Source organism: Anastrepha obliqua, chromosome 5, assembly GCF_027943255.1.
Source record: "Anastrepha obliqua isolate idAnaObli1 chromosome 5, idAnaObli1_1.0, whole genome shotgun sequence".
NCBI classification, from domain to species: domain Eukaryota; kingdom Metazoa; phylum Arthropoda; class Insecta; order Diptera; family Tephritidae; genus Anastrepha; species Anastrepha obliqua.
Genome location: NC_072896.1, coordinates 80,316,741 through 80,336,665, shown reverse-complemented (window position 1 = coordinate 80,336,665; position 19,925 = coordinate 80,316,741). Strand labels below are relative to the sequence as shown.

General features: G+C 36.6%; 1 protein-coding gene across 1 annotated transcript in view; it reads left to right on the top strand.

Moving 5' to 3' along the window:
- The first annotated feature begins 861 nt into the window (after window positions 1–861).
- LOC129248848 (uncharacterized) overlaps window positions 862–19,925 on the top strand; it is a 61,190-nt gene continuing 42,126 nt past the window's right edge. The window contains exons 1-2 of the mRNA XM_054888459.1: window positions 862–930; window positions 1,715–1,960. Of these exons, the coding sequence (XP_054744434.1) occupies window positions 862–930; window positions 1,715–1,960 (315 nt within the window). The remainder of the gene's footprint in view (window positions 931–1,714; window positions 1,961–19,925) is intronic.

Here is a 19,925-nt window from a genome sequence, read left to right as displayed (position 1 = left end):
CTATTCGTACACACAACACACACATTTAGGCATGCATATGCAATTACAAAAACAAAAAGAACAACAAAAAAGCCAACCGCAGTACGGGCAACAGCTGCGTGCCTGAAGCCGGTGTTTTGACGTATACACACACTCACACACAGGCACACTCACTCACTTACTCATACATAGTATGTGCAGACTGAATTTATTACATTCACATGCAAATTGCTCCAAACGACCTTATTATGCAAATTGCCAACTGCAAATGGGGAACGAAATTGATTTTCTCTACAACAGTTGCCACACCGCGCGTTCTTGCATCGCATAACCTCGGCATTCTTCATAAGACAGAGAAGTAATGCTTTTATTTTTGTTTTTGTGCTTTTGGTTTCATTGTTCAACAGTTTTGCAGCTACATTTACCCTACAGCAACATGCGAACACCCGGTCGCGCTTGTCAGCTAAAGCGGCGAAAAGCGCAAACAAACGGCAACCGTGCAAATAAACGAACGTCAGTGGGGGAAATATGCCACGCAAGCGTGAAAAAAACTAAGAAGCCTCACGCTTCACTTACCCGTGCTTACTCCTATGTATGTATGCGTGGTATTTGTGTATATATGTATGTGTGTGCGTATGGTTTTCGTTATATATTGAATAGAAATGTAGAATTTATAGAGCTGTCAGTATTGTGTAAGCAATTGTTGTATAAATTCTTAGTTTTGATACAATTCATTTTAGCACAGCTTTATATACAGTAAGCGCTCAAAGGACTTTCGATAACTGCGCTTTTATGTTATTTAAACTAAAGCTCAGCCATGCACATTACATTTAAGGGTTTTTTACAGAGGCAACAAAACAAAGACTACCAAAAAATACAAAAATGCAGTATAGAATTATAAAACAGGAAGATTTGCAGAATATTGGATCATCTGCGGTTTCGCCCCTAAACGTAAGATTTTTTTTTAAAAGGCACAGAAACTTTCCTAATTTGGCTTCTTTTTTCGTATATCTTTATTCACTCCGCTCGGGAGCATAGAGCTTTGACAAGACTCTTCCATTGTATACGGTTCTGGGCTGTTGTTTTTGCGCCGTCCCATGAGATGTCGACATTTGCTTGCTCGCGCCACATCGACCTTCTCGCTAAGGTTCCTCTGCTCCCTAAGGTTCCAGTACAGTGTCCTTCACGGGATCCTATCTGATGGTTTTCTATGTGCGTGACCCATCCATTGCCACTTCCTGTTTTTGATTTGCCATTGGATGGGCTCCTCATTCGTTGATCTCCACAGCGCGTCGTTGCTGGCGGTGTTCGGTCAGAATATTCTACAGATGATGTGAAGGCATTTATTGACGAAAGATTGTAGCCTCTGTGTGATGGTGTTGGAGGCCAGTCGTGTTTGATTTCCGTACAACAATACTGACTTCACACATGATCTGAATATTCGTAGTTTAGTGCGCCTGGAAATTTGTGAACTCCCCTATACTATATGTATTCGCCAAACGCCGTCATTGCTTTGTTTAGACGGCAGTTTTATCTGCTATGCCGTCTGTCGGGAGAGTGCAGCCGAGGTAGCAGAAGCTTTCAAAATCTGCTTCTTCGTTATTTGCAATTCTTTGCCGAATTTAAGCGTTCTTTTATAAAAAAAAAATTTTAAAATAAAATTGTTTACAAGAAGTTTTACAATAAAACGTGTGATGCAAATCTATCAAATTTTCTTGCCTCATATTCCTTCAAGAAGCCAGCTCAAGTGCATCCAAAAATAATTGAAGAATTTCATACCGACGAAGAGGAATTAGCACGTGAAACTGATTGGATTCTTAAGAAAAGGCGCCCAAGCAAGAAGCGCAAAGCAGACACATCACCCGAAATTCTGCCATCTTTACCAATCTCCCAAACCGCACATCAAAACGAAATAAAATCTTTGCATGTAAATTCGGCACCAAAGGAACGTCGACCACCACCAATAATGATAACAGGTGTGGTAAATTATCAGAAATTGTATAATGATATTAAAAACCAAGCAGAAAATGATTTTTCTATCAAACTTGAAAACAATAACGTTCACAAACTCAATCTAACTAACAGCTTGGATTATCGAAAAGTAACGTCGTTTTTAACTACGGCAAATATGCCTTGGCACTCCTATGAAAATAAACAAACAAGAGAAATTAAAGTTATAGTAAAGAACCTACATCACACATGTGACCCAGTATCTATAATATCAGATCTTAAAGAACAGGGGTTTGAAATAACAAATGCAATAAATAAACTAAAGTGGAAAACCAAAGAACCATTAAACATGTTTATACTATCCTTTAAATGTGAGGAGGATATTAAAAAAATTTACGAAATTACAAAAATCTTGGGTTCGATTGTCAAAATTGAGCCTCTTAAGCCATCTAGAATGATACCCCAATGCAAAACTTGCCAATCTTACGGCCACACAAAGAACTATTGTTGCAAGCCACCTCGATGTGTAAAATGTGCAGGCAAACATGCTACTGTTAGTTGCACGAAACCAGATACACAAATGCCCAAGTGCTGTAATTGTGGGGAGGAACATCCGGCAAACTACAGAGGATGCCTGGTAGCAAAGGAACTACAAAAGATAAGAGACAATAAGACAAAAATAGCTCCAACTAATTCAGCTAACCGTGGAAATGCTTTTGTTAAATACACTGAAAATAGACGCAGCACTGAAGTCCAAACAGCACAAACAAAAACATATGCAGATATTGCAAGAGAAAATATACCCACATCTCGAAGCAATGGAAACAATAGTAATGATTCACTTTCCCAAATTCTTTCGCTCCTAAACCAGCAAGAAACTTTTTATAAATCTCTGGAAAAACGTCTGGATCGACTCGAAAAGCTCGCAAATAAAAATTTATAAGGATGGAGAAATCTCTTCGAATTATGACATGGAATGCGAACGGTTTAACAAAACATTTGAACGAATTAGAACTAGTTCTTCAAATAGAAAAAGTAGATGTGTGTCTTATATCAGAAACTCACTTAACAACCCATACATATGCAAAGATGAAAAATTACAGCACTTATTATACAAATCACCCTTTAAACAACGCCAGAGGAGGAAGTGCAATTCTGGTTAAAAATAGTATACGACATACTGAAAAAGAAAAAGTTTGCATTGAAGAATTTCAATCCACTAGCATAGCAATAAATGTTGAAACGAACGAAATATGCTTAACTGCGGTATATAGTCCTCCACGACATAGTATCAAATCAGAGCAGTATAAACAACTACTTCAAAAGCATATGGGGAGACTCATAATCGGAGGAGATTTCAATGCAAAACACGTTCATTGGGCCTCGAGACTCACAACAACTAAAGGTCGTGAACTTTATAAAGCTGCAAGAGAAACTGGCTGTGAATTTATCTCCACCGGCAAACCTACTTATTGGCCAACAGACCAAAACAAAACTCCAGATCTAATTGACTTCTTCATTGTAAGAAAAATTTGCAAAAAATCCTTGCTAGTATATGAAGGAACAGACCTAAATTCAGATCATTCACCTGTATATTTAAAACTAAGTGAAGGCATTGAACTTAAACAACAAGCGCCTACTCTGACCAACAAGTTTACTGATTGGGAGTATTTCAAATATACGCTTAATCAAAACGTTCATAAACAAAATACACTCTCGTCACATAATGAAATTGATGAAGAAGTATTATTGCTTACCCAACAAATCCAAAATTCCGCATGGTATAGCACACCAACTCAAACAGCAAAACAACCTGGACTTCGTTATCCAAATGAAATATATTCCCTTATCGCCGAAAAAAGAAAATTAAGAAAAAAGTGGCAACGAACCCGACAACCATCGCTAAAAACTTTGTTAAATAAAATGACTCAACATTTAAGAGAAGAAATTAATAAACTAAAAAACGTATCCTTCAATCACTATGTACAGGAACTAACAGCGGAAAAAAGTACTGACTACTCCCTATGGAAATCTACAAAATACCTTAAAAGACCAACTATACAAAACCCTCCAATTAAAAAACCCAATGGCTTGTGGGCTAAGAGCGATATTGAAAGAACGGAAGTCTTTGCTGATCACTTAGAAAAAACTTTTAAGCCTCATGAAGTACATCATGCACCATTGCTTTCAGATATTCATCAATCTGAAAACCAGTTCTGTTTGTCTTCGCCTGCAGAGATAAAGCGTGAAATAAATCTGCTGAAACCTAAAAAAGCACCCGGCTTCGATCTTATCACCGCTGAAACCTTAAAAAATATTCCGCAAAAAACATTGATTAGGCTAACAAAAATTATAAATGCATGCCTTAAGCTAAAATATGTGCCAACGTACTGGAAAATTTCAGAGGTAATAATGATACCAAAACCTGGCAAAAGTCCTCACGAAGTGTCATCATACCGTCCAATCTCCTTGCTACCTATAATGTCCAAACTACTCGAAAAAATAATTCTGCAGCGGTTAAAGCCTTGGATTGAAAACAAACGCCTTATTCCTACACACCAGTTCGGATTTCGAGCAAAGCACTCAACAATCGAACAAGTGCATAGGATTACAAATGTGATAGAAGAAGCAATTGAAAATAAAAAAGTGTGCTCTTCCATATTTCTCGATGTTGCTCAGGCCTTCGACAAAGTATGGCATGACGGACTACTCCATAAAATTAAAATCTTGCTTCCAAAGGGGTTTTCGGACCTATTTACGTCATATCTAAATAATAGATATTTCAGGATCAAGTGCGATAGCTCTTATTCAAGCCTAAAGCGAATTAAAGCCGGGGTTCCACAAGGCAGTATCCTTGGCCCTATACTTTACGTGCTTTTCACATCTGACCTACCGGTCTCTGAGACTAGCACTATAGCTACCTTTGCTGACGATACGTGCATTTTAGCAATTGGAGATGATGAGACACAGTCCTCTCGCAAACTTCAGGAAGATGTTAACAAAATCACCGAATGGACTACAAAGTGGCGTATAAAACTTAATGAAGCCAAGTCACTTCATGTGGATTTTACAAACAAAAAAATTCAATATAATCCTGTATATATTTCTGGCACGAAAATTCCTTACTCCAATACGGCGAAGTACTTAGGGATGACGCTTGATGCCAAACTATGCTGGAAAGAGCACGTTAAAATAAAACACGTGGAATTAAACCTCAAAATGCGAAAATTAAACTGGCTTACTGGAAGGAGGTCTCCTCTTTCCATACAAAATAAACTTTTAATTTATAAACAAGTATTTAAACCTGTGTGGACATATGGTATACAGCTATGGGGCTGTGCCAAACAAACTCATATCGAAAAAATACAACGATTTCAAAACAAGTTCTTAAAGAACGCAGTAAACGCGCCATGGTATGTGAGGAACACTGATTTACATCGTGACCTAAAGGTGTCATTAGTATCAGAAGTTGTCAAACATTACGCTGTAGCTCATGCCGAAAGACTCGAAAAACATACTAACCCGGAGGCTCGGCGACTTGCCAATTTAGATGACCAATGCCGGAGACTTAAACGAAAAAAACCAAATGATCTTGTTCCAGAAATTTTGATGACTGACAAATATATGTAAATTCTGTCAGCTGTCTTCCATTTATATACGTATTTCCTGTAAATACTGTTGAATTTAATAAAATAATATTACTTGATAGTTGTGAACTAGGTGTAATAGAATGAAATGTATTTAAATATTTATAACGTTTCAATAAAAAAAAAAAAAAAAAAAAAAAAATATTCCTTCACTCTTTTTTCTTAGTATGAGGTGACTATACTCTCCAGTTGTAATTTCTGCATACTTGGCCCAGGTAGTCTGTTTTTCTTCTTAGTATCCACATTTCAAATGCTTCAACGCGGTTCATATCAGAAATGTTCATCGTTGTAGTTTCTATTCCATACAAAAAAAAAAACCGCCAAAATATATAATCTCTCAAAGCGTACTCTAAGATTTAAATTAAAATCATAGTTTCTTATAAAAATCAGCTCTAGCCATTTCTATGCGGCATTTAATTTCCATAAAATTTCTTGGCGCATATTTTTGTGGAACATTTTACAGCAATATTTTTTACCCGTGTGGGACATTTTGACCTTTATTCTTAAAATCTGAAAAATATTTAGTTAAATTTAAGGTTAAAATATTTCACAGAAATATTTCTGAGAACAGTTCAGTAGGCGTCGTCTCAGATGAAAATAGCGTACGATAATGGACAAAATGCATCATTAATTTCTTTGTTATTTAATTTTAATAATTTTTCTTGGAAAATATAGCTCATTTAACGATGAAAACCAAACAAATTCAGGCATAAAACTTTGTGCATGGACATATGAAATACCAAGCTGGGGATAAGCTTCAAAATCAAGTATTCACGCCAAACAGATATTCCAGTCCAAAATGTTGCGCATATGTGCCAACGCGCCATGATTTGCCTGCAACGATATAAGTCATCGTGATTTTTGAATGCTATCGGTGCATGAAGAAATTGATAACATAAATATAAGATACAACAACCGACTTACTAACACTTCAAATCCTCGAGCATCGAACCTATCAAAGCAAATCAACGTCCCTCGTAGACTTAAATATTTTATGCCCACTGATCTACCACAAAGATTTAAAACGTAGGCTTTAAGCTACGAACTCCATTGAGAGTCTTTATATTTGTAGTCTTTTCAAAATTGTAATTAAATGTTATATGTAATGTTATTTTACGACAGATTATATGTATCATAATAAATAGAGTTAAAAAAAATATCTGAAGAAATATTACCGCACATAAGATTACTCTGGGCAGAAGATAAGGTGGTAAAATTTTGCATGAATAGTAATAAACCAATGCATGGAATTGCTTCTGCTAGCATCGTAAAATCTTTTCCGGCCCGATACCATTCATTACTCAATGAATAACTTTGCCCCACTATATCGTCTGTACTTGAACATATCCAACTCGACACAACTTTAATTGTTCTCGAACTCACTAAATTACTCATGCCCCAACATACGTGAAGCCTGCAAGTCATCAGTACATACAAGGAAAGTGTTATATATATGCTCAGATATTCTGAATAACAGCATACAAAATATTTAGCATCAACCATTTCTACCATGAGTTTCGATATTACTTTATGTGAAACCATGCACAGTTTCTAAGTGGTGCAGTTCGATATAGCAGAACCTCTTTCAATTTGTATGGTTGTTTATATATTAAAACCCCAATTTGACAATTTGGCTTGAAGGATTTGTTTTCCATGCCAAAACATGTCCCTATTGTGTTTTTTTATAAATTTTCTAATCAGAGCAAAAATATCACTCATACGACCTGCAGTCCATATAACTAATATTTTTAGCCCTAATATTTGGTCCTAATCCATTCCACACATCAGTACTGCATGCAATTGAATTTTTAGATTAGGTCTTGTATTATATATATTTCGGGTGCTTTTTTAAGATCTTCACAACTTAAGACGGTAATACAAAACAGAAATCTTGTTTGAATGAATTCTTTTTTATTATAATCTGGTACATATTTCTGGCTTAAATACGGCAACAAATCGATTGTTATGAATTTTATAGGCAATCAAGTATTGTCGATATTTTTGGAAACAAAAATTCAGTCAGCATGACTCGATTGCTTTTTCTTGGCAGAAATACACTTGAAGGTTTGCCATTACATGCCGAGGAGCGACAGCTATTAGAAACAACATTTTCTAATATAACAATTAGTGTTTCGTACCAGGTATTTCGAACCCGTTTAATTCTGAATAGTAACCCATTTGGCTAAGGCAGCCAACGTCTTACGTATTAAGAGATGTTCCTTTTGGAATTAAATCCTCTATGATTTATCTTGGTTGGTTTGTTGGAGTATGGATTCATCCAACTAGCGCCTCCGCACTATTTTGTTGTCACATCCTAGCCACCAACTTGTTTAGTGGTAGTTTACACCACGACTACATCCAGTTTGTGTAGTTTAAAAACTTTATTGGGTTGTTGATGTGTAGGCCAGATAGTTGTTCCAGACTCTCGAACAGCGGTTTGCCCAGGGTTAACATTATGTTCTTCCATAGAGCAGGCCATTCACAGAGGAAATGGAAAATCACTTTCTTTTTCTCGTTGCTTACAACTGTGACAGTGCGTATTGTGAAGGATGCCCATTTTGGTTGCTTATTGTCCGACACACCAAAATCCAGTCATGCCAGCCGTGAATCTTCAAGCGTCCCGTCGTTTCATCTTTATCAATGATGGCGTTTGTTTGAGATTGCGCCCTGCTCATTTTACGTGTCTCTCCACCTCCATCTACAATCCGCGATTCGGAGGTAATTTGAGGAAAATGTATTCTTGATCGCGCCCAGTGGTGTGAATATCGATTCTGCAAGAACGTTATCCATTACAGATCTTGCCAATTCATCTACTTTTTCGTTACCTTGAATATTCCGATGTTCCGGGAGCCAGATTAAGGTAACTTTATGGTTTTCGCTCAAGGTGGTAAGGCATTTCCTATTTTATTCCACCAGTTTAGAGGTTGTTATAGCCGAAAGCAGTGCCTAGATTTCAACTTGGCTATCCGAAATAATGATTTTTCATAAATCTTCGAAACTTTCCAATTTTCCTAGCCGTTCTTTTTCATATTTAATAAATCCGTCAAAAGTGGTTAATAAAGACAATTCATACCAAAGCTTTTGAAAAAGTCAATAACTCTCTCTGGGTGTCTAACTTACCAATCTAGGCTTTCTTTCTATATTTCAATTTTGGGAGAAATCAAATCTTTCTTTGCCCAGCTGTAAAGTAGCTGCAAATTTTTTTTCGAGATATTCGGCGCCGGTTGGATACACCAAGTGAAGTTAAGTTCTTCTCCATCTGATCTTTCCAGCACAAGAGTAGCCTTCCCCTTTTGTATCCATTCGAACAACATAATCATGTCAACGGATCTTTCATTCAGATCTTCATAGTATTCTTGTGTGGTGCAATCTAAATCGTCCACATTTATGACATCACAGACTCATAATAGAGTCTCAAAGATCAGATATTTCATCTACAATGTTTTATTAAGAATCACCAATATAATAAAAAAACGGATAGCGCATTGAGTCTTTCCTCAATTCTTTGCATCTTATGGAAGCAATAAAATCATTTCTTTAGCCGTCTGAAGCGCTGCTAAGCCAAACAAAGTACCAACGTCCACAGCACAGGATGGCATAAACACAAAAATGCTTCATTGTCAATACAAGACTTGAAATTTACGATAAGCATAAAATCCGTTTAGTAATTTTCAAACAACTTCAATTTTTTTTTAATGTATGTTTTTCTTCACTATTTTCCATTTATAATAAATTCATTTTAGTTATGCGTTTACTTAATACAAAAGAAGTACTTCTTTATTTAATTTTAGCCAATTTTAGAATACCTGACTGCTGAGCAAAACAAGTCCAATGTGACAGATGAGGCGAAAAAAATATTAGAAATTGTAATTTCCAACTAACAACAACAAGCTACTGCAACTATGTCCGTGCACTGCATACATAAATAATCCATTAGCTGACATATGTTGAAGTAATGGATAACAACGAACCGTAAAAAAATTTAATTCTGCGCTCAGAATTATTTTGATTCTATAAAATTCGTACAAGCCTCATGCTTTAAGTCTGAAATCATTGAAAAACTGTAGAGGAAATCATATTTCACTCAAGATTTGCACAAATAAAAATCTAAAAAAAATAAGTTAGTGTGGTGGGTTGTCTTTGTTTGCAGAAGGAGATGCATGAATTCAAGGCAACACAACAGCTTCACGCAGTGACACTAAGCGACACATCAAAATAGCTTTGTTCCGTTAGTTGACACTGCTGGCTTTAATTATTTCGCATGCACCAACAAATGCATATTTTTGTGCCTGTGTATGTATGGATGTGCAATAGGACGGGTCGATTTCGTATTATTCAAATATTTAGATTAGAAAACAAACAATAATAACTTGTTCTAAAGAATGCTAATTGTACACACGAAATTATTTACTGCCTTAAGTTTAATCTGTATAAAATTTATCATCTTCGATAGACTCTTCAAGACGAGCATACCGTCAAGGAGAGAGTGGCAAACACAAAGTCGTAGAGAAAGGGGGGCTAAATTCATATACAGATGGTTCTAAGTTAGACGATAGAATTGGCTATTGAGTATTTTCGAAGGAAATAGGACTGGAACAATCCGTTCGAGTAACATACTACTGCAGCGTTTATCAGGCAGAAGATCTAGCTATGAAAAAAGTGTCGTAACAAAAACTATTGTATCATAAATATGTATATTCTTGGATATCCAGGCAGCCATTAATTTAGTAAATCCTGCTATGCTAAGATAAAAGGTTGCTCAGGAATGCCGGGCAACCGTGAATGATATTAGTGTCGTATTCAAGGTCAGCCTTAATTGGGTTTCAGAGCACAGATACGTTGAGGGAAATCGTAAGGCCAATGAGCTAGCTAGACTACAAGCAAGCTGATAATTAAAAACAACATTATCTAAGTGGCCAAAAGGTCATGGAGAGATGAAGCCATATGCGTAACAGCTAAACTACTATAGCCGCAAATAAATAAGAAAAAGAAAAAGGAACTGCTTAACCTTTCGAGAGAGGATATCTCGAAGGTCGTGGTTTGTAGAACCCATCATTGGCTACTTGACAGGAATTCCTTGAGATCTTTGAGCTTTCTCCCATGGATATTGTAGAAGTTGTAGAGATGAGGAAGAAACAGTTGAGCACTTCCTTTTGAATGGTACAGCCTTAGCTAAAATCAAAGCAGATTTTCTAGGTAGATTCTTTTTCAATTTCACAAAATGCGAAATCACGAAATAGTATCACAACGGGCCTGTAATGCCTAATTGAATTGGTCGTACACACCGACTACCTTCTAATCTAAACTATAATCTTAATAATAACTTCATAAAATCGGCAGCTTGAAAAAATCTTCCAAGGGAATCCGCGGTATTACATCGTACACAACTCGAAAAGCATATTCTAAAGACCCACCTGAATCAGACTCATCATTTGTGGATTGCTTTCAAGGATTTCCAGAATAAAATACTAGTCCTAATATTCTTCAAACTGTGTTTTGGAAAATAAACAGCAATTAAACTGAAGGTATCACGTGAGTGCATAAGTTCGTGAGTTTTTTTAAAGCTGGTTTTTAATTAATAAAAGAGATGTTTAAAGTATTTATTAATCAATAATATATTTTCCTTCATTATTTACAATGTCTGCCCAACGTTTAGGCAAATTTTTAATTCCCTGCTCAAAAAATGGTTTGTCCTTGGAGCCAAAATACGATTCGATATCCCTTTTTATAGCTTCTTTTGAAGAGTAGTTATTGTTACTCATATGGGATTGAAGTTCACGAAAAAGGTTATAATCACAAGGTGCAATATCCGGAGAGTATGGTGGATGCTTGCCTAATATTTGCCTTGCGATATGAGGTCTTGCGTTGTCGTGGTGAAACAAAACTTGCCGTCTATTCACTAAAGATGGTCGATTTTTTTAAGTGCCTCATTCGGGTTTGATAGCTGATGGGAATAATAATCAGCAGTTATCGTCTGGTTTGGTTCCAGAAGTTCATAATAAACAATACCGGCCATATCCCACCAAATAGACAGGATAATCTTCTTGGGGTGAAGGCCATCTCTAGGGGTAGGTTCTGGTGTTTCATCTTTATCTAACCATTGGCGTTTACGAACAGGATTATTGTAAAGGACCCATTTTTCATCACCAGTAATGATACGGTTCAAAAAACTTTCATTTTTAATCCGTTGCAGCACTCTCTGCTGAAGGTTGGCTACGGAAAGTCTATGCGGAACCCATTTTCCCAGCTTCGAAACCTTTCCCAACTGAACCAGGTGCCTGTGAACTATTCCATGCGCTAAATTTAACCTCTGAGCTATCATACCGAGGGCCAAATTCGGCTCAGCTTCCACGAGTTCGAGCAAGGCGTCGGAGTTAAAGACTTCAGGGCAACCAGCGCGCGGGGCATCCTCCACGTCGCAGTTACCACTTCGGAATTTTGAAAACCACTTTTGCGCAGTCCTTACACTCACGGTATCCTCTCCGTGAACAGTGTTTATTTCTGCAGCAGCAGTTGTGGCATTTTTACCGCTTTTATAAAAGAAATACAAAATATGCCTCTTATACGCGTTCGAAGGTTCCATTTTATTTTTTAACCATACGTGTTTCCATACGCGATTAAAATCACTTGTTGAATGCACAATATATCAAAGAAAATATAAATAATATAGTTCCGTTATATTCCGCGAATAAATTTTTGTATGCAAAAATCGTACAAAAGTGAAATTATGGGTAAAATACGCAGGAACTTATGGACTGACCTGATACTTGTACTCGTATTTCAAACTCATCTTTACCGGCTGATCGAAGCAAAACTCTTAAAAGTCAGTTGTAGTTATTTCAGAGAAAGAAGTGATTTTGAGGGAACTGGATAATTGTTGACCTATCTTCACTACTGAAATTTTTCCTCTATGTAAAGTAAACTGCTATACAAACTCTTCCGTTTTGTTTTGTATGCGGAATGCAGCTGGAGTGAAAGCGCTTCAAATTCGGATTGTTCCGGTAACATAGAACCGACTGTCGTGGGAACGCTCATTCGTTTCTCTGTGCCTACAAAGTGATTCTTCGATTCGGTTTAGTCGAGGATCAGCATTCACTCGACAACAAATGTTACTAAGAGTTGAGAGGTGACGAAATTCACTCTTTTCTTTTAAGGCATGAACGGCTGGCCTTTTAACAATTTTCATTGCTTATCGCGTACAGAGCGGGCTAGCAGTTACAAGAATATGAAATGCAACATTTTTCAAAAACTCTCAAAAACGAACTGTATTCGTGTTCAACACAAACATTTTTTTCGGTAATACTTGGTCGCTGATGGGGATGAATAGCTATTTTTTTGTAAAGAATTACTTTTTTATTTTTATTTAATAAAATTTATAGTTCATAACTATTAACTTTTCAAGTTATATTGAAATACTTACAGCGAAGCAATGAAAAATCAGTAAGAATTGAAAAAAGGGGTGTAATTATTGGGTGTTTGGCCGAGCTTTTCTTCCTATTTGTGGTATGCGTTATTATGTTCTTTCCACAAAAGGGTACCTTATGTACATTAGTGAGAACATAGTTTTCTTATTCAAGTATGAATTTTTAAAACCATGAAAGTCAATTTTCTCAAAAAGAATTTTTTCAGCAATAAAAATAAAAAAAAGATCATCATCATCATCATCATTATTGGTCTGCTGCAACTTGTGTCTCAAATCGTCTCGATTTCGTGCCACCGTCAAACCACCTGAGCGGCGAGCGGCCCCTTCTTCACTGGGCGTGGCCCTTACCAAAGAGTATTTCGAGCCATCGATATTAGCCCATCTCAGCCTAGTGATCGTAGTTGTAGTTATTACTGACGAGTGTGTGCACAGTTTTTCAAGTTCATGATTGCAGCGCCTCCGCTACCGTGTAGCCAGGTGGAAATAGTCCAGAAGGCGGTTTTTTAGGTGATTGTACAAAGAGAAGTTCCGCAGAACTCAATGAGTGTAAGCAAACGAAGATATACCTTCTGGACCTTTGCCTGGCGATTTCAGGAGACTTACGCAGTCTCGAAATAAAATCAGCATAAATAACCAAATTTAAACACACAAACGCAGTTTATAACTTTTTAATGTTACAAGGCGGCGTCAAATTAGTAAAAATTTTTTGTGTTTAATAAATTTTTTACTAAATAAAAAAAAAATCGAATGCTGGAAGTCTTTATTCTGACGCTTACGCGCTCCACTACTTACTTGTTTTGCAGCCTTGCTTATGCAACCAAATATGATTTGCAAAAATTATAAATATTCCGAAAAAGTTATTAATTTTGTGCCAGCCTGTTTATAAACAGTGAAATATTTATTAGGTGTGTCCTACAAAATCTTTTGGGCTACGCTTCTAACGTTTTACTTGTATTGCCTCTTTATGCAAGTCAGTGATCCCATATGTTACAACTTTATTGACCTAAATTTTGGAACCTTGGACTGTACATACTCGGGACAGAGTGTTCACAAAATATAACAGATAACAAGCGCCAGAAGCTCACCCACTGCATTAAAATGCATCTATTTTCATTTGAGTTTATTTAACTTTTATCCACACACAAAAAAGTCCACCCTAATGTATAAGTAGCATGCGAGCGAAGACATATTTATGCCAAAGATAACAGCTGGCATAGTTAATTGTTGCCTGGCTTTGTCTCTGCCACTGCCGCTCTGGCAAATTCATAATGTTGCTTTTGTGCTGCACGTAAAGGGGAAACTTTTAAGCGCATGCAAATGCAAGAAAATGACACATCAGCTGCCACATATTTTCTCAGCTAAACTGCCGATTGCGCTGCTTGTAAAGTTCAAATAAACAACAACAATTCTAGTCGTGTACGACACTGAGTACACAAGTGCAACTGTGTGCGTATATGTGTGCGTGCGAGTTTGAAATATGCCATACCGACGGGCATATTTGTATTTGCAGCGAAAGGTGAGCACCGGCATAAGTTTATCTTTTGATGTCACACTTACATGCACACACATACACAAACATGCGCGCATACTCATTAGCAAAGTTGTCGCAGTGTACGCATACACTTATTTGCATTCAAGTTCACAAATGTGTCCTTTGTAAGGACAACACGTGAGCAGCATTCGCCTTCTAATGCGTTACTCTCCCATCGCATCGCAAAGCTAACGCATTGCAGTTTTGCGCTTCGTTTTTGCTGTAGTTTTCTTGCTGCCACCTTTAGGCTTAAATAGCACTGCGGAACTTTCATGAATTCTCCATTCATCGCATCTTGAATGTACCACAGCGGCATGACTTTGCTGTTAATGATATTGTAGCCTGGCTTAAACGTCCATTGTTTCGGTAGCCGCCTTTTTTGCACGCCTTTTGCCATGACAGCCCTTTTGTTATAATTCTGTGCTGTCAATGCTGGTTTATGTGCATGTTAATATTATGTCTGTGTCTGTGAGCGGATATGCGGTGGCACTCATAGTTTTTACAACCTTTCCATTTATCCTTGCTGATCTTGTTCTATGCATCTTTGTGCCCTGTACGTGTGTATGTGTGTGTGTTTGTATGAGGTCGTCTGTCGCTTTGCTTGCTTTGTTCCAGCATTGTCGTAGCACTTCTTCATTACACATTTGTGTAAGTACGAAATACATGATTCTTCAGAAACACTACGTCATTAGCGCTAAAGACAAAATTTTAAATTAAACTTTGCAAATCTTTTTCGCTCTCAGTAAAGAAGAAAAGTGCTTGGAATTTTACAAATAAAAAGTGAGTTCAAAATGAAAGAAATGCTCTTGAAATCTGCTCTATAATACTTATTTCAATGGACAAATATATGCAGCAAGAATTTCCGCTCATCTCATCTGAGATACTCAGAGCCCAGGCTTAGCTAACTAAGACCGAATAGTTACAGGTTTTTGCATATTTGTAGATATTAGTTACGACAAATACAATTGTGTGAAAAGGGGTAATTTTTGGAAAATATGATTCTTAATTCGAACGCAATTAGAACTGAATGTCGCTACTCAGATATCAGTACTTTTTTGTCACTATAAATCACGAATAATTCCTACAGTGGAAGATTTTAGAACAATTAGTTTTTAAAACTTAAGTGTGCACTAAAATAAAATGTAATTCAATGATTTAGAAAATACATTATTGGGCCTAGAAAAATCAAATAAAATAGAATTCGAAATCTCTTTGAATTCTCGAAGTGTACCCACTAATGGAGGTAATTCATACTGAGAGTTAGTTGATGTTGGTCGTTTCGACTACTACTGGTTAGGTTTTTGATCGTAGCTTTCATACCTCACTATTTTTCGTCTCACCCTTTCATATTAAAGTAGCTGGTTTAGTTGTGAAGCTGACGTCAAGTGCAATAGATGTGTTGTGTGCTTTAAGTCAACCGGTGTATTAGTGTTTGTAAAAGTAGCGTAGTCGAATCGACGAGGTTTGCTGGTTTACAGGTTTACTGGTTTACAGGTTTACTGTAACTTTTTTTCAGTACTGAAGCAAATGGCTACATACAGATTGCTTGCCGATATAGAAATGGGAAGTATTTATAGAAAAATGTCGAGGAAATTATAAGCCTCTACCTTACAAGTGATGTATATCCGAATGTATATCCCAAACAAGCCCGCCAAGTATGGGGTAAAGGTAATTATGCTGTGCGATAGTGCAACAAACTATGTGGTAGATGCAATGTCATATCTAGGCAATGGTTGCAACCGTGACAATATGCCTCTTAGCGAATTTTGTGTGAAAGAACTCATCAAGTCTGTTTACGGCTCCAATCGAAACTTAACTATAGACAACTGGTTCACATCTATCCCATTGGCAAAATCGCTGCTTAAAGAACCGTAGAAACTAACCATAGTCGGTACATTGCGTTCAAACAAGGCTGAAATTCCTCAGGAAATTAAAGTAAAAATTGAAAGGAAAACAGGAATTGCAGTATTTTGTTATGATAACGAACTGACACCGCTATCGTATATGGCGAAACCTAAGAAGATAGTGTATGTGCTGTCGCCATGTGATGAAGAGGGTACAATGAATCCCACCAGTGGCAAACCAAGTTTAGTGGAGATTTATAACAAAGCAAAAGGTGGCGTCGACACACTCACCCAGATGTGCAGTGTTATGTCTTGCTCAAGAACAACAGAGAGATGAACTGTGTGAACAGTTATGTGATCTATGCTCATAATATGATAAATTAGAACAAAAAACCCCCATCGTCTCGAAATATTAAGAAGAATCTTCACAATTCGCTGGCGACACCGCATATGAAACAGCGCTTGAAGCAACCCAATCTGCAGTCAACCATACGTGGAAGCATCCAAGATATTTTAGCAGAATCAATTGAGAATATAAAACCTGGGAATTCAACTCAAACTAATAAAAGAAAAATGTGTGCCTTCTGCCCCTATCAGAAACCCCGCATGACGAAGACAGCGTGCTCATTGTGTAAAAAAAGTATATGCGGTGAGCACAAAGTGGATTTGGGCACCTTCTGTTCAAAACACTAACTTTTTATTTTGTTCTTTGTTTTTTTAATATACAACTATTCTTAACTTTTTAACAGTAAAAAGCTTTTTATGTTGACTTTTATTTTTATTTTTATAATAGTAACTAAATGTGATATTTCATGAGACTCATTGAATAAAAACACTAATAAATTTGTTTAAAAATAAAAACCAAATTTGAAAAGCTTTGTTTCTTTTTACTTAGACAATCTAAAATATTCATAATGTTCTTTTTCAATAGGTTTTGGGGTATCTGGTGTGCTCCTGGCTTTTTGGAAGCCCTTTTTAAATCATTTTAGTCGATGTGACTAACATTAGGAAAAATGTATTAAAAATATAATTGGTTATGCAGGGAGAAAAAAATTTAGTAGCTAGCAGTAAGGCGAGGCAATCGATAGCACCACATGGGAATCCCATGCACAAAAGGCATGCGAAGAATAGTCTTTCTGCTTTCGAGGTACTTAAGATTAATCTGAAGGAGGCGGGAATTGTACGGAGGAATGGGGTGAAGAAATTTAAGAAAGAAGTCACCGCATGCGATTTAGATATGATAAAATTGATGTGGTTACGGAATAAAAAAGGCATTTAAATTTATACCAAGTTCTTTGATCTCCTCAACAGACTGGAGGGGAGTACCAAAGTACTACGTTACATACTTAAGATACTGAGATAAAGGTCAGACAGGATGCCACAATCACAATCTATTGAACCCTAAAGCCACCTTCAGAACTCTTAAGCGAGGAAAAAACTTTTAGGTCGTCCGCGTAAAGCAAGAAATTAGAAAACGAAAAAAGGCTGTCTGTGTCATTAATAAAAAGAACAAAGAGTGAAGTTACTAAACTACTCGCTTGAGGTACGCCAGATAATGCAATAAAGCAAATAGAAGAATCCCCCTCGACTGAGACCACGCAGCATTTATTACTTTAACGTAAATACAGCCAATTCAGAAATATAGAGCGGAAACCAAACATAGCTAACCTGCGCAATATAATGGGATACTTCGGCGAATTTATTGGAAAAATCGGTGTAAAGTGTAAACAGTCAACTTGGAGCCGAAATAAAATTTGTCAATGTAGTATTCACTAAAGACCGCTGGGTTAGTAAGCGTAGACGGTTCAGTGACAAAGCCAAGCTGGTCGAGATTCTGGTTGTTGAAATCTTGCATTATAAAATTCTATAATATTTGATAAATGTTTTATTTATTTAAATTGAGGTATTTACAATTTTTGTGCTACAATATCCAGTATTGTCAAAAATTAGTTGTGCAAAATTCGGCATAAAAATTCAGGGAACCATTCGGATAATGAGAAAAAGTGAGAACATTCATATTTCTTCATTGCTTTTGAGTTTTTTGATTCAAAAATTAACACCTAGCCGTAATTAGATTATATTTAATGGTATTCACCCACATACGAAGCGAATTTAGCTGTCCTTACTTATTCAGAGTGGCACCTCAGAGTCCTCCGCAAAGACTTTTAGAGGCGCACAAAATGAGGAAGTGTACGAAACTATGGGGGGTGTACTAAAATAATGCCCTGTACTAAATGCAAGTAGGAGAAGATAAAAATTTTAAGCAAATTTAATGCAGTAGGAGAGTTAAGAGTGCGGCAGGTACCCAGACTCTTTGCCTGTATCAAATGGAAGTATGGATTTTGGATTTTTTAACTTAGAAATAATGCGATTGAAACCTGCTACTCGTGGCTTTTAGGACCGTTAATATTCAGGCTAGTTTTAATTATTTGCAAGTGTTTTAATAAGTTTAGTAAACTTACTAATTGGATATATTTTATGTGTACTCAAATGTAGAGTAAATTAAAATCTGGAAATACTTGCATATGAAAGCTAATAACTGCTTTTATTAATCTTATTATTATTATAAAGGTACTGTGCGCTGCAACTTCACTGCAAAGTTTACTGAGGTATTGTATATTTCAATTCTTTTTACAAATACAACACATTCTGGTTCAAGTGACTGTTGCATAAATTATATAAATGCACGGCAATACCACCAATGGGGTGTAGTCTAATTCTGCTTGGTGCAGGAAATTCACAAAAATGTGTACAGAATGTTCAGTCCGTTTCACATAACCGACAGATGATAGTCTCAGAGAGGCCTAGTTTTTTTAAATGATTTCTAAGGCAACAGACCAAATAGTCTTAAGACTACTCCATTAGTCACCAGAAAGTCACAGGTATGCCCCTTGTCTGCTTCTACAGACATATCTGCCCCTTTTTAGCAAACTGATCAGCCATTTCATTTCCTCATATCCGTATTGTGCAGGACTTCAACCTAATGATACTGTATTGAAGTTCGTTAACGTGCTAAGAAGGTTCTGACAGTCATTTACCAGTACCAGTTTTGTGGCCATTACAGTTGATAGCAAAACTTTCACAGCCACCTGACTATCTGAAAGTACATAAGTGTGGGTTCTTCTTATTTTCCCACGCAGAAATTCCTTCACACATATCTCAATGGCGTCTGTTTCTGCCTAGAAGATTTTTGGGTAAAAAACCCTTTGAAATTGATTTTTTAAATTTAGGTCTATTGATTTCCACCCCTATTCTACCATTTTTTTTTTAATTTCAACTCATCAGTATACCATATCTGGGATCCGGATTTGCAGTTGCCAGAATTATTTCTGCAAACCCTACGTTCATTAATAAGAACTTGAAACTTCCTGAAGAGAATGGGTTTAGGTTATAATGTTCCAACCCTCTAAGGAATAAGATTATGTCAAAAGAATAAGATCTGTAAACGTTCCTTCATATGCCTACTTTTTAGAATGGAGATGCCTTTTAATCTTAAAGCGCTCAAATGAGCCTTCTTTTTAATTAAAATGGGAACCGATGTAGTGAGCTGT